The sequence below is a fragment of the Schistocerca gregaria genome, chromosome X (assembly GCF_023897955.1).
Source record: "Schistocerca gregaria isolate iqSchGreg1 chromosome X, iqSchGreg1.2, whole genome shotgun sequence".
Classification (NCBI taxonomy): Eukaryota; Metazoa; Arthropoda; class Insecta; order Orthoptera; family Acrididae; genus Schistocerca; species Schistocerca gregaria.
In genome coordinates, this window is record NC_064931.1 from 831,691,337 (window position 1) to 831,706,893 (window position 15,557).

At 37.1% G+C, this 15,557-nt stretch overlaps 1 protein-coding gene across 4 annotated transcripts in view; it reads right to left on the minus strand.

Annotated features, from left to right (window-relative positions):
- Nucleotides 1–15,557, minus strand: part of LOC126299335 (WD repeat-containing protein 7) — a 324,063-nt gene that overhangs the window by 231,994 nt on the left and 76,512 nt on the right. For all 4 annotated transcript variants that reach the window (XM_049991168.1, XM_049991166.1, XM_049991167.1 and 1 more), the window contains one exon: nt 3,511–3,682. In XM_049991168.1, coding sequence (XP_049847125.1) covers nt 3,511–3,682 — 172 coding nt within the window. The remainder of the gene's footprint in view (nt 1–3,510; nt 3,683–15,557) is intronic.

Below are 15,557 nucleotides of genomic sequence, written 5' to 3' on the forward strand. Positions count from 1 at the left end.
ATGGTATCAGTTTGCTTACAAAGCCATTTGTTAAGTACATCATCTCCAGTTCCCAAATCTGTAGGAGTATCTCAAATAGGCGGCAAGCAAACAACAATTTCAATTTTTACTGTTAACTTCTCTGATGGAATTTATGTACTCTCAAGGCCCAGCTCATTCATTTTATTAGTCCGAAAGACAGGATGCTTGTTGCGCACAAGAACAACACCTCATTTCCACACACTGGTCGTTCAGTATCAGCATACAACACAAAGTATCAATTTCAAGAAAATGATCGGCAGAAAGTGGTTCAAAAATTACGAAAAATGTAAACTGCAATCTTGCAAAGTTAAAAATCAGTATTACTTTTTGCTTGCTGCCTATGTTAGATACTCCTACAGACGCGAGAATCAGAGATAAAGTACTTATCAAATGGCTTTGTAAGAAGGCTGGTACCACCACAAGGCTTTCAAATCGAAATTAACAAATCATATTACATGCTTGGGAACCCAGATGAATAAACCTACCTGGGCTGGTATAGCATAGCTATTGGATAACACCCCTGTGGCAGTGGGGTTGTAGGTTGATGTTGTTCAACTGGTAGGGGCAATCTCAACATGGACCAATGCAATATAGTCAGATAGAACAGAAACCACATGCAATGAAACAAGACCAACAGATTGCTGCAATGTAGACCTCAAATTTCTCTGTCATTTTCTGGTATTGTTAGTGCTCATAGGAAAATAAAACATGACACTCTTTCCAAATTTGATTAGTCTGAAATCAATTATGGAAAATAAATGCTCTAAAAACAAACTAAATGTGATCTATTTTTGCAAATTTTATGAAAAAATAAAGTTTGAACTGATTTTCTAGAACTTTAGAAAGCAGTACATGAATGATATTTTATATTAGGAAACCTTATGTTGCTAAGTAGTTGTGTCCAAAGTTACATGTTTATCAATGCCTTTAATCAATGAGATACAAGAAGTCAAATTTGAAACTATATTCACAGAGAGGTTTTTCTGGCTAGTTTGCCTCAATCTAAGTAACATCATTAGTCCATGTTGGACATTCCACCTACTGTCCTGGGTCAACTTAAAACATGTTGTTCGAATGAGACTGGTTTTGAAGCGTTGCTAGAAAACAGTGTTTGTAAATAAGTGTCAAATGTACCCTTCTTTTCACCATTTCACAAAAACCACAATTTTTGTGGTGAATTTCTAGATTATTGGAAAATAGTTGGTGAATAATGAAATTTTGTATTCCATGTCCTAGTCTTCACTCCTTCCGATCTGATCATGTAAGTGTAGAAAAGAGATAGTATCAACAGCAATTGAGAGATATATACCACATAAATTAATAAGTGATGGTACTGATCCCTCATGGTACACAAAACGGGTCAGATTGTTGTTGCAGAAGCAACGAAAAAAAAAAAAAATGCCAATTTTAAAAGAACGCAAAATCCCAAAGATTGGCAAAGTTTTACAGAAGTTCGAAATATGGCGTGTACTTCAATGCGAGATGCTTTCAATAATTTTCACAACAAAATTCTGCCTCGAAATCTGGCAGAAAACCGTAAGAGATTCTGGTCATACATAAAGCACACCAGTGGCAAGACACAATCAATACCTTCACTGCACGATAGCAATGGTAAAGTCACTGATGACAGTGCCACTAAAGCAGAGTTATTAAACACGGTTTTCCGAAACTCCTTCACCAAAGATGATGAAGTAAATATTCCTGAATTCCAATCAAGAACAACTGCCAAAATAAGAAACATAGAAGTAGGTCTCCTCGGTGTAACAAAGCAGCTTAAATCACTTAATAAAGGCAAGGCCTCTGGTCCAGATTGTATACTAGTCAAGTTCCTCTCAGAGTATGCTGATAAAATAGCTCCATATTTAGCAATTATATACAACCACTCGCTCACAGAAAGGTACGTACCTAAAGACAGGAAAATTCCTCAAGTCCCACCAATACCCAAAAAGGGAAGTAGGAGTAATCCGCTGAATTACAGGTTTATATCACTAACGTCGATTTGCAGTAGGGTTTTAGAACATATGCCGTATTTGAACATTATGAAGTACCTTGAAGAAAACGCATTATTGACATATAGTCAGCACGCATTCAGAAAATATCGTTCTTGTGAACAACTAGATCTTTATACTCATGAAGTAATAAGTGCTATTGACAGGGGATGTCAAACTGATTCCGTATTTTTAGATTTCCAGAAGGCTTTTAACACCGTTCCTCACAAGCATCTTCTAATCAAACTGCTTGCCTACGGAATATCACCTCAGTTGTGCGACTGGATTCGTGATTTCCTGTCAGAAAGGTCACAGTTCGTAGTAGTAGACGGAAAGTCATCGAGTAAAATAGAAGTAATATCCAGCATTCCCAAAGGAAGTGTTATAGGCCCTCTATTGTTCCTGATCTATATTAACGACATAGGAGACAATCTGAGCAGCCATTTTAGATTGTATGAAGATGATGCTGTCATTTACAGTCTTGTAATATAATCAGATGATCAAAATGACTTGCAAAATGATTTAGATAAGATATCTGTATGGTTCGAAAAGTGGCAATTGACCCTGAATAAAGAAAAGTGCGAAGTTATTCACATGAGTGCTAAAAGAAATCAGCTAAATTTTGATTATGCGATAAGTCGCACAAATCTGAGAGCTGTGAATTCAACTAAATACTTAGGGATTACAATTACAACTAACCTAAAATGGAACGATCACATAGATAATATTCTGGGTAGAGCAAACGAAAGACTGCGATTCATTGGCAAAACACTTAGAAGGTGCAACAGGTCTACCAAAGAGATTCCTTACACTATGCTTGTCTGCCCTATTCTGGAGTACTGCTGTGCGGTGTGGGATCCGCATCAGATGGGACTGATGGATGACATCGAAAAAGTACGAAGAAGGGCAGGGGAGATAGCGTCACAGACATAACCCATGAATTGGAGTGGCAAACATTAAAACAAAGGCATTTTTTGGTTGCAACAGAATCTTCTCATGAAATTTCAATCACCAGTTTTCTCTTCCGATTGCGAAAACATTCTGTTGGCCTCCACCTGCATAGGGAGAAATGATCATCACGATAAAATAAGAGAAATCAGGGCTCGCACGGAAAAATTTAAATGCTCGTTTTTCCCACGTGCCGTTCAGGAGTGGAACGGTAGAGAGACGGCATGAGGGTAGTTCATTGAACCCTCTGCCAGGCTCTTTATTGTGAATAGCAGAGTAATCACGTAGATGTAGATGTAGACATGAAAACTGAAGAGTTATGGAAACAAAATAAAAGCAGTTAACACAAGTGAATAGCTAAAAAGACCGATTCTGAATGGAGGGCCTGTACTGTAGGTAACAGACTGTTTGATAACCATCTTCTACAAAATACAGAAGGATGCAAAACCCATTAAACCACACTAAAACACAATACAATACACTACTACAGACAAGAATACTACAATAAAGTAGGATTTAGATAACAGCATCAAGAAAAAAAATTATGAAATACCTGGTGGCTTGTCAAATTCTTCTTGCTTTATCTGTAATAGCTGCCCATCTGTTACATCTGGAACAGACCACACTACTACTGAACCCTCAGAATCACCACGCACTAAGAGCTTGTGAGTCCGGCCTTGTCGATGAATCACATGGTAACGTAGAGCTGGAGGGCAAGAAAGCAGCTGCAAAAACACAATTACAATTAAAAATAGAACTGCCGTAGAGTAATTTTGCACTGACAGCCTAACTTTAGACATAGTCCAATACCAGTACATACAAATAGCTGTTATGTTTAATACTACCAAGTTATACTATGACCAGTCCAATTAATTTCAAACAATAATTAATATTAAATATTTGGTTGCATTAAATTATAATAAAGTTTGTCGACTACAGCAAATACGCAAAATCAATGATATGGCCTAAAAAGTCATTCGTTATATCTAACATTTCAACAATTTACAAATAAAATGTCACCATCCAACAGCCACTTTTTTTTTTAACATTGTCAATTCATTTCCTGCCTTAATTATTGCACAGTGACAATCTGGTAAAACATCTCAAAACTTGATGTGACTTGCTCTGGTATTGTCATACATGAAGAACTTTAAGGCACATACAGATTGAATTCATATGGTGCACTTTCAACTGACAGCCTGGTAAATTGGCTATCAGAGTGCTTTTCATTTAAACAATTGTTTGGGCAAATATGTTAAAAACATGAGAAGTGTGCAAATTTTAAGGCTATATCATTCAGGAACCTTGTTAACAACATTTTTATAGTTCCATGTGCGATGCTGGGAAAGTGCCATATGGGTATGCCCTAAGGGAGCAACACATACAACCGACATTACACGACAGCTTCAGGTGACAAAATATGACTACAGAAGTGCCCTAGTTTGGTGACATCCACACCATTGATGGTCATCTGGCATAAATGGTGATGTTTGAATTCAAATGAGTTTGAATCTTGTTGTTGCAGCACTCAGAATATGGATAGCAACAGCTATGAGTCATCTCAGTGAGGGTCTAGAGTGGACAAGCCGACTGCTATGAAATATTTATCATCTGACTTCAAGAAAAAAATCTTTTTGACTGATACCTTCACTCGATAATTTCTTTTCATTATTTTTTATAGTTACTGGGCTGCACGAACTAAGTAAATGACTGCAAACATTTTTAAGAGTTTGCAGAGGTCAAAACGCACTGCAGAGACACTGGGTACAGCTCTTTTAGGTCATACGTATCTGCATATGAAATGTAGCCAACATATTGAAATTGTATTTAAAGTTGATATCATCAGAATGATGACTCTTGTAATTCTCAAGATTTTGGATTTTATATCTGGTGGAACAGATTTTTTGCAAGTGACAGCACAAAAAGAGGCATGTATTTCATCTATGAATAATAGTTGAAATATTTTGGTCAAATTTTTGGGCAGAGTGGAAACGAGACTCCCTATAAAAACGATGCACTGGGTTTTTGTCCGAATTTTCATAGCCAAATGAAGAGTGGGAATTGAATAAATGGCGTATCAAATTCACCAGCGTGAGTTCTAGTTTTGAAGAAAAAAAGTTAATTACTTGAAAGTAATCAAGACGAATAAGAAAAAATCTGAGTTGTGGGAACATTGAAATATTTCACTAACAGCTGCTGCTAGCTATGTAAATGAAGTGTCAAGAAGTTCATACGGAAAAAGGAAATCAGTCAAATGTTTTGTGAAAAGATTTGTCTAAAAGTAAGAATTAAAACAGATTATAGAAACGTTTGACATGCCTTTGAATGATGATCTAAATCTATTACAGCAATTGAGGTGCATCAAATGTTTCCCCTAATCTATTTTATTTCTTTCTTTTAGATAAATCATTTCACAAAATATGTTAACTTTTTCAAAATAAATTTTAATGCTTTATTTATGAAACTATTTAGATTAACTGAACCACTTGGCATTAACATTTACTGCTGATGAATTATGTTCCCAATAATCAAATATTATATTGGTTGTTCTGTGTGTTTTATTAGGAATTTAATGTTTTCATCCAATTAAACTGGACAGGAGTCTTAATAGCACACAAAATGTCAACAGTTTTCTTGATATAGTCTCGTGATTGCCTAAAATTAAGGGTAAGTCCCTCAGTAGATAAAAGGCTTCCCCAACATCAGCATAAAAAAAAAAAAAATCATATGAATGTGAGATCTCAAAAACTGCATTCAGGTGGATCTTTGTTCCACAAGAGATAGGGGCATGTGTCCACCAACAGTGACCCACACGAAGGCAAGTGACAACCATTCTGTCCCTTCTCTGAGTCTGAAAGGAAGAGCACCATGGCTGAATAGTTGGTTTAACTGACTGCAGCTTCTTGGTGGTGATTTCCCTCTCAGGCATCACTCTCTTTTCTATCCATGGCACAATTGGTTGGGGTGGGGGCATTATGATGAACTGTGATGTTTTTTTCTGACAGACCAATTTAGCTGCTCTCACTTTAGCTGCTATGTCAGCTTTCTCATTCCCCTCAATTCCAATTTGTCTAGGTACCCCACAGATGGCCAACTCCTTTTTCTGCCATTACAGGTGTGTAGCATCCTGAACCATCTGGACTACCCTGTCTGCTGGATATATTTGCTGGATTGCCTGTAAAGCACTAAGAGAGCCTGTGGAGACAGCAACTTCTCTCCACCAAGAATATCATCTACTCCAGTGCTTTCTTCACCTCCTGCAGCTCCGCATAGTACACTAAGAAGTGGCTTGATAGGTGAGTCTTTATAACAATGAGGGAAGGTAACACAGCAATGAACATTGTACTCTTCGTTAGATCATGGGTAAAAACCATCATGTGCTAGTGACACTCCAATAAACAGCCATTAGAAATCCTTTTTAACACTATAACTGGAGAGTTGATCTTGTTGCACTCCATCATGACCAAGTTAAGTGTGGACCTGGCATTTATCCAGACAGAGTATTTATTCCATTCCTGAATAAGAGCTGGTATGATGTCAACATTTCTTTAGAAATTGTAGAAACAGTGGAAGAAACAGGAAATAACTCAGACACGTCCATGAATTGTGGTTCAAATGATGATTGTTGTGCTCATTAAAGTTCAGAACAAAAAGAGTACCCCAAAGGAAATGAGTGACAAAGAAAAGGCAGTAAAGTTTTTGGTTGAACAGAGGAAGAAAGTGCTTAGACTAAAGCAGTGTGCAAAGCCGGTTTTGCATCATAAAATCTGAACATGAATTGTATAGGTGGAAGGCAGATTTACATGAAGTGCGAAATATGCATTGGAATGAAACTTGCAAAATTGTGAAAGAAAAACTATTCAAAAGATTCAATGCACCATTACTGAGGGAAATCTATGAGACTAGGTCCTCTGAATTACAAGTGAGATGAAAATTTCCAGGTTGCTTCGACCTGGTTAAACAAATTCAGAAAATTATACAGAAAAGGAAGTTGCAAAAGTATGAAGTTTACTTCCAGTAGTAGACAAGATGCCATTAACAGGTAACTTTTATAGAAAATTTGTAGCTTATTGTTATCCCCTACAATTGCATGTATAAAGCCAGCCAGTCAGGATTCATGTAAGAACTAAATGTAAACCACACTTTATCATTTCAAGTTAAAAAAGACAGTCTCTTGAGCAGTCAATGAATACTACGACATATTTGTATACAACAATTGCAGTGATAAGTATCAGTGGATTACTGTTTCTGTAGCTTTATATCTGTCCTCAGGAATGTGAAGTAGGACCATATTTAATAAAAGGACTATTTATTTGCAAAATCTTGTAATCAACGTAGCAAAATCAGGAAAAATGCAAGAGAATAATTTTCAGTGACACACCCAAAGCATCTTGTTACTGTTTGAGGACAACAATTCATCGCTTTTGTTGGAGACTTGGCCTGGACATAATGACACCTCAGTCTTTAGGATGACAGCAAAAAGACTGTTGATGTAATTTGGATTCCGCCCAGTACCAAAGGCATTATTCAACTGCTCAATTTAAAAAAAATCAACAGTGTAAAGCATTTTTCAGTAAATTCTCGGGCAATATAATTTCTAATAGTTTTCTGCCATTTTAGGTTTATCAGTGGATCAGTATTGCTGTACTTAGTCATTTCTGCAGTGGCAGTTTGCATCACTAAATTTTACAAATCTGATCAAGTATGTCTGGTACTCAGCACAATATGCGGAACAATGGGCATGACCATTTATTACTCCATTCCAGTTATGTCTAAATACAACAAGTACGCCTCTGAAGTTCCCGACTGCATTAATACTTCTTTCATGAGGTGTGCCTGGTGTAAGCAAAATGTTTGTTTTCATCATCCAATACATTTTTGTGAGAACTATGGGGAATAAACAAGGAATTGTTTAATTGTTAGTAAAGCATACATTAATAAAAAATTATCGTAAGAACAGTGCTTGGTGTAAGCAAATTGTTTGTTTTCATCATCCAATACATTTTTGTGAGTACTATGTGGAATAAACAAGGAATTGTTTAATTGTTAGTAAAGCATACATTAATAAAAAATTATCATAAGAACTGTGCTACAGGAATTTTTGTAAAATATTTGATGTCAAGTCCCAGTTGATGGAAGCCCTTTATGACGTATCATCACAGACTGTCTTGATTTTCTTTTCTCTGCTAGTCATTTGCATAACAGTTACACCTGTAACAGTTTAGCTGTCAATATCAACTCCAACTTATTCAAAAGAATTAATGATTTTATACATTTCTGGTATGGTTTACATGCTAAAATTTGTGTGTGTGCACTTTGAATTGCGTGCTGTGGGACGCTACACACTCTTGTCATGGCTGTGTGTGTTCATTTGCTGTTTCACATACTAGGGAGGAAGGGCTGTACAAACCACTGTTATATGTTGTTCTTTGTGCGGCAAAATTTGACAAACTTTAACATTTTCTTTAGCACTTGCAGTGCACCTTAGCAGCTAAAATTTTGACAGAGCATTTCTTGTGTGAAAAATTTCAGTGTAGGTTTCGATACACCGAATTGGACCATTCCGTTGTCAGGTTCGTGTAGTGGACTAATACTAAGTGATTTTGTAGAGGAAACTGCATATAAGATGGTAGTGCTGTCCTAAATAGAACTCCAGTGTTTGCAATTCTAATCGAGTAGGTACGCCAGCATACATGTTGCTAGGGTCAACAACACATCAATGAAGTTCATAGAACAAACTAAATGAGATGCCAAGAGCATTCAGAAGGGAACCTTTGGAAGAAGGAAAACGTTATTCTAGCAAACACCTGCTTGGTAAATTTAGAGAACCAGAATTTGAGGAAGACTGAACAATTCCCTGGTTCACTATACTCCTCATATACAGAATAAGGTAAGACAGATTTTAGGCAAATACCATGGCATGCAGCCAGTAATCTTTCCTTCATTCTGTATTGGAGATGGTGAGACCATCCTGTTAATTGGCAAGTAGCTAGCACTTCGAGTAGTTCACTGTTGCTGGTTATATCTACTATTACTGTAGGAGGAAATGAGCTAATCAGAAGTCAGCTGGAGCCAACAGAACAGGCAGTCACTTGACAGATGCTGAACCACACTAAATGTGCAGAATTCCCAACCAGTACACACTGAATGGGTACCAAAACACACAAATAATGGTGGTCAGAACAGACTCCCACACTGTGTGTGGTGATACATTTTATGTATTACATAGCACAACATTTACTCCGATAATATTACTGCTTTGTAATCAGTAAAAACATTTAATTTACATATATAGTCCAGCAGTTGGTTTGGTGGCGCTGTGGATAAGTGCAAGAAAGGAAATACAAAGGTCTGGGGTTTGATTTCCAGTCAGTTTGCAGATTTTTTTTTTTTTCCTGCCACTTATTGCTTCCTTCACCTCTGAAAATGATTTGTTTATGTGAAAAATTCCAAGATACGCAGTGATGCACAACCTACGTTAAACTTAGAAAGTCAGTTCTAAGGATGGAAAAAGGAAACTGCATAGCACAGGCAACACGACAATGTCTAGTAGAACACTGTGGTGTTAAAACAACATTCAGCCTTACATTTTTTGTGTGAAAATGAAGATCAGATATAAAGCAGTTGTTTTACAAAGCGGAGAATAAATTCCTTCCCTCTTGTGGGAATGATTATTTACAAGTCACTACAAGCTTAATGTTGGTAAAATGACTTCTTTTACTATAATTGTCCCGAGCCCATTTTTTACTTATTACACAGAAAAACATGTATTTCATTTTTCTTCATTTGTTTTCCCTACTTTCCACTTCAAAACTATCACTATTATTGTTATGTTAAATTCAATGGCAATCTGCAAACCTCACAACATCCTTAGAACAATTTCATCCTCTTACGAAAAATGTTTATAATTCACTAAACACAAAGCCAGTTTTACACTGAATTTGTGCAATCACTCCCACAAAGTCAAAAGCTAACAATGGATTTTAAATAATTTCCTTCTTTGCTACATTTCTAATCCCTCTTTAAAAAAAACTATAAATTATCATGATTATTTCTGTATAAAAAAAACTTCTGTGAGAAAAACAGAAAGCACTCAGCTCGATACACTTATTTGAATGTCCTGTACTTTTTGTCCAACTGGAGCAAGTAGGGGCCTCCAAATGAAATGACATGAAACCTTTGGCTCCAGATGTGCTCCACAACTAGCACTATTCTGCTAGTGAATGGTGCATCACTATTCGTACAGTCTGTACAGTGGATTGCCCAGTATGTGAAAGTAGAATTATATATGAGAACAACAGAAGCACAAATTTTCAACACTCAGCTATAGGACAGTTATCCATAAAATATGAAACCCTTGGAAAGAAGGAAGATCAAGTTTTAATGTCCTGTGGATATCAAGGTCATTAGGGACAGGGTACAAGCTCAGAATGTTTCAAGGATGGAGAAGGAAATCAGTCTTGCCCTTTTAAAAGAACCATCCTGGTATTGCCTTTAAGCAATTAAGGGAAAAAACGGAAAACCTAAATCTGGATGGCCAAATGTGGGTTTGAACTGTTGTCCTCCTGAATGTGAGTGCATTGTGCTAACCACTGTGCCAACTCAGGTGGTGGAACCCTTGGAATCCCAAATAAACATTTTTCAACATAATTAGTTCAGGAGTGCACTCAAAGTGAAAAGATTGTGAAAACAATATCTTAACCAAATGGGGAGCATCATGAAGGATACAGGAATTAATCATCACAAGGTCACTGTAGAGAGAGTGAATACCGTGACATCTAAACCCATAAAAAAATAAAAGCAAAATATGTATCTTAAAAAAATAAAAATAAAATAAAAATTGCTTGGCACTTTCCTAAGAAACAGTCTCCATTTGTTTTGAACCAAATATGTAAGTGTAGACTTCATGTGGCTTAAATTCAACAAAATAGTGCTGATAGCAGTTGAGAGATTTATACCAAATACAATAATAAGTGATTGAACTGATCCTCCCCATGGGGCACAAAACAGGTCAGAATGCTGTTGCAGCAGCAATGAAAAAAGTATGTCAAATTTAAAAGAACACAAAATTCCCAAGATTTGCGGTGTTTTAACGAAGCTCGATATTTGGAGTGGGTCGTAATGTGAGATGCTTTTAGTAGTTTCCAGAATGGAACTCTGTCTCAAAATTGGTCAGAAAATCCAAAGAGATTCTGGTTGTATGTAAAGTACACCAGCAATAAGACACAATCATTACCTTCACTGTGCGTGAGTGACAGTAATGTTATTGATGACAGACACATTAAAGTGGAGAAAATGAATATCATTTTCCAAAATTCCTTCGCCGAACGAGAAGAAGAAGCAGGAGTAAAGATTCCAGAATTTGAATCAAGAATTCTGCCAACCTGAGTAACTTAGAAGTAGAGATCCTCGTTGTAGCGAAGCTTCTCAAATAACCCAATAACAGCAAGTATGCCAATTAGATTTCTTTCAGAGTACGCTGATGTAATAGCTCCATACTTAGCAATCATATACCACCACTTTCTCGATGGAAGGTCAGTACTTAAAATTGCATGGGTCACATCAATACTCAAGAAAGGAAATAGCAGTACTCTGTTAATTATAGATGCATATCACTGATGTTGATCTGCACCAGGATTTTTCGAACATATATTGCATTCGAACATTATGAATTACTTAGAAGGAAATCCCTATTGACAAATAGACACATGATATGAGTGCTATTTACCGGGGATCTCAACTTGCTTGTATATTTCTAGATTTCCAGAAGCCTTTTTGACACCATTCTTCACAAGCAGCTTCTGACCAAATTGCATGCCTATGGAGTATCATCTCAGCTGTGCAACTGGATTCATGATTTCCTGTCAGAAAGGTCACAGTTCATAGAAAATGACAGAAAGTCTGAGTAAAACAGAAGTGATATCTGGTGTTCCCAAGGAAGTGTTATAGACCCTCTACTGTTCCTAATCTATATAAAAGATTTAGGAGAAAATTTGAACAGCCCTCTTGGACTGTTTGTGGATGATGCAGTCATTTACTGCCTAGTAAAGTCAAAATCAATTACAAAATGATTTAGGCAAAACATCTATATGGTGCGGAAAGAGGCAATAGACCCTAAAGAATAAAAAATCGAGGACATCCATATGAGTACCAAAAGGAATACATTAAATTTCAGTTAATGATAAATCACACAAATCTAAAGGCTGTCACTTCAACTAAATACTTATGGATAGCAACTATGAACAACTTAAAATGGAACAGTCACATAGATAAATTGTGGGGAAAGTCAACGAAAGACTATGTTTTATTGGCAGAACACTTAGAAGATGCAGCAGATCCAATAAAGAGATTGCCTGCACTACACTTGTATGTCCTCTTCAGGAGTATTGCTGAGTGGTATGGGATCCTTATCTGACAGGACTGATGGAGGACATAAAAGTGATTTAAAGAAAGACAGCTGGTTTTGTATTATTGTGAAACTGCAGAGATCCTCCAAATACAAAAATATTTTGTTGATGCCAACCTACATAGGGAAAAATGATCATCTCAGTCAAATAAATCAGAGCTTGCACAGAAAGATTTAAATGTGTGTTTTCCCCAAGTGCTGTTTGAGAGTGGAATAGAAGGGAAATAGTGTGAAAATGGTTCTAGAAACTCAATTCAAGGCTCTTATGTATGAATGTATGAACTGCAGAGTAGTGATATAGATGCAGATGAACTGACTTGTAGTTTGAGGGTACATCATGAGAGTGGCTCTTAAGGTTACTGAATAATAATAATAATAATAATAATAATAATAATAATAATAATAATAATAATAATAATAATAATTAATCATCCATGGTCATTATTTTTTATCACTTATTTAACAATTGACACATTACAGGGCTGAAACATCATTTTTGAGGACTAGGAATACATTTTCCACTAAGCACTAAATCAAAAAATTCTGCTGGGAGTCACCTGTCAAATGAAAAGTAATACAAACGCTGAAACTTCCTGGCAGATTAAAACTGTGTGCCCGACCGAAACTCGAACTCGGGACCTTTGCCTTTTGCAGGCAGGTTCTCTACCATTCTGGAAACATCCCCCAGGCTGTGGCTAAGCCATGTCTCCGAAATATCCTTTCTTTCAGGAGTGCTAGTTCTGCAAGGTTCGCAGGAGAGCTTCTGTAAAGTTTGGAAGGTAGGAGACGAGATACTGGCAGATGGTAACTCAGATGGTAGAGCACCTGCCCGCGAAAGGCAAAGGTCCCGAGTTCGAGTCTCGGTCGGGCACACAGTTTTAATCTGCCAGGAAGTTTCATATCAGTGCACACTCTGCTGTAGAGTGAAAATCTCATTCTGGAATACAAACGCTATTGTAAAATACACTGCATTATAGACAGATGCAATGTTAAAGAGAGACAGTAGTCCTGTCACTGTGGCAAATCCCATAGACTCCAAGTCAAATAAATGTAAGTCATCAAACCTCAAACTGGTCATCAGTGCGACAGTCTAGCACACGGTGGACAAGACACACAAAATTAGTTCATCTTATTGCTGATGTTTGATGCACAACTGCTAATTCTGAAGTCAACTGCCACAACCTATTGAGCGTCAAGGGCAGATCTGTCTATTACTGTCATGGACTTTAATGTAAGATAAAAGGACCACAGTTCACCAAATCACTCACTGAATGAACTGTGGACGACAGTGACTGATGAACACTACACATCACAATGTACAGGTATCATCACGAGTGCAGGATCACCACCACCAGATGCTCAAACCACAGATAATGGAGCACGAAATGATGCATCCTACTAGGCAACAGTCCACCTTTCGGCAGGTATTCTCCTATTGTTGCAGTTTAAACAAAACAAAATTATGCACCCGATATGTTGGGCATTGCCTTTCACTGGAAAACGATACAGAAACCTTCTGTCTCATCACGTAAAAACATATATTTTGGTACAGCAACAAATAAGTGACATTTACTTTCACCCAGCAATGTATCACTTCACTACTCCAGCATTATGTCAGAATGGTTGGAGAAACACCCCACAAGCATGAAGGTGCTTGTATGGGCCCTCTCCCCCTCATAAAGGGGGAGCTCATCTGAGACAACATTGAGCAATACTATCTCTGACTTACTTCCATGAGTTGTGGGTTGTGAGTGAGAAGTCATAAATCAGAATAGCTCCCAAACATTATCAGTTTCTCATAGAGTCCAAGTCATAACAAGCTACTCATATCAACAGGCTAACAGGTAGGCATGTCTAGTTAAAATTCCTACGTGTGTGTTCATTTATTATGATAACCTTTTTCAGTCATTTATACACATTTTTGTGTTTCATTTTCTATGCTAACGTAAGCTAGTCCTTACATGCTTAGAAAAAGTTCACTCCCAGATGCCGTCTGCTGCAATGTTCTGAGTATAATCATCACACCTCTGGCTGATCATTTACTCTACACTCACCGTCAGTGGAAAACCTGTGGTAGTTTTTGGGCTTAGGTTGCCATGCAAACTGATTCTACCTTGTGTAACTTCCATTGAGCCAATGGACAGTCCTAATTTTAAATCTGTGTAGCTTGTTTTTAGACTTAAGTTTACAGAAGCAAGATGAAACTTGTTTTATTGTCCAGCTTATAGTCAAATGAAGCACCTCATTTCCCTTTTTCACCTTTTGGCAGCATGTTATTGGAATTTTTAGCAATTTAAATATTCTGTCTATATGTTTTGTAGAGGATAAAAAATAAATGGCGTCTACCAGTGCCAATATTTTGACAGGAGCACACCCTGCCATTCTCACAGCAAAACTGCCCAGTTGTGCCTTGAGAATGGCAGGGTGTACTTCTGTCAAAATATCAGTGGTGGTCGATGACGTCACCCAGCAGCAAACCCGTAAGTTATCTGAACATTCAATTCGCCGGGAAAAGTTAAGGTCTCACAATGAAATAAATATATACACAAGAATTAAAAATTGGTGACTTGTATTTCAGGACTCAACAGCATTGACAGTTGCCTCTAACTGAAATTGTGAGACTCCTTATGTGACTAATTCCATACTATAACACACTGTTCAGAAACTTGTAAACAACTATTTTAACTGCAGTACAAAATCAATAGTTCCTAATAAACTTAACACTGCAAAGCACTTTATTACCCAATCACCATCTACAGTTCAATTAGCTTTCATTCCAGTCTTGACATCTGAAAGTGTCCACGAGGATTAAAGTGTTTGAGTGACAATGAAGTTTCATCTGCCCCAGGTTAGATGGCAGTGATTTGTAGTATACAAACAGCCTTATACATGTTCAACTTACACAGAGTGTATTGTACCCACAGTAACACACAAAAAATCTAGTAACTGAACAATTTATTATTCAGTGTAGTCTTCACAAAACTACTCCATCAGCAGGAATGATGCAGGATTCAGAAAATGCTGTACCACAGTAGAATATGATTACTGAATCATTTCCCCATAGTCCCAGAAGTCTGCCGCACCCAGTTTTTTCCTCCCTACTGCCTGTGCTTTACAATCACACCCCAAGTGCTTCAAGAAGCACAAGAATGGAGAAATGGCTGTACTACATTAAGCAATTGCATTCCCATTAT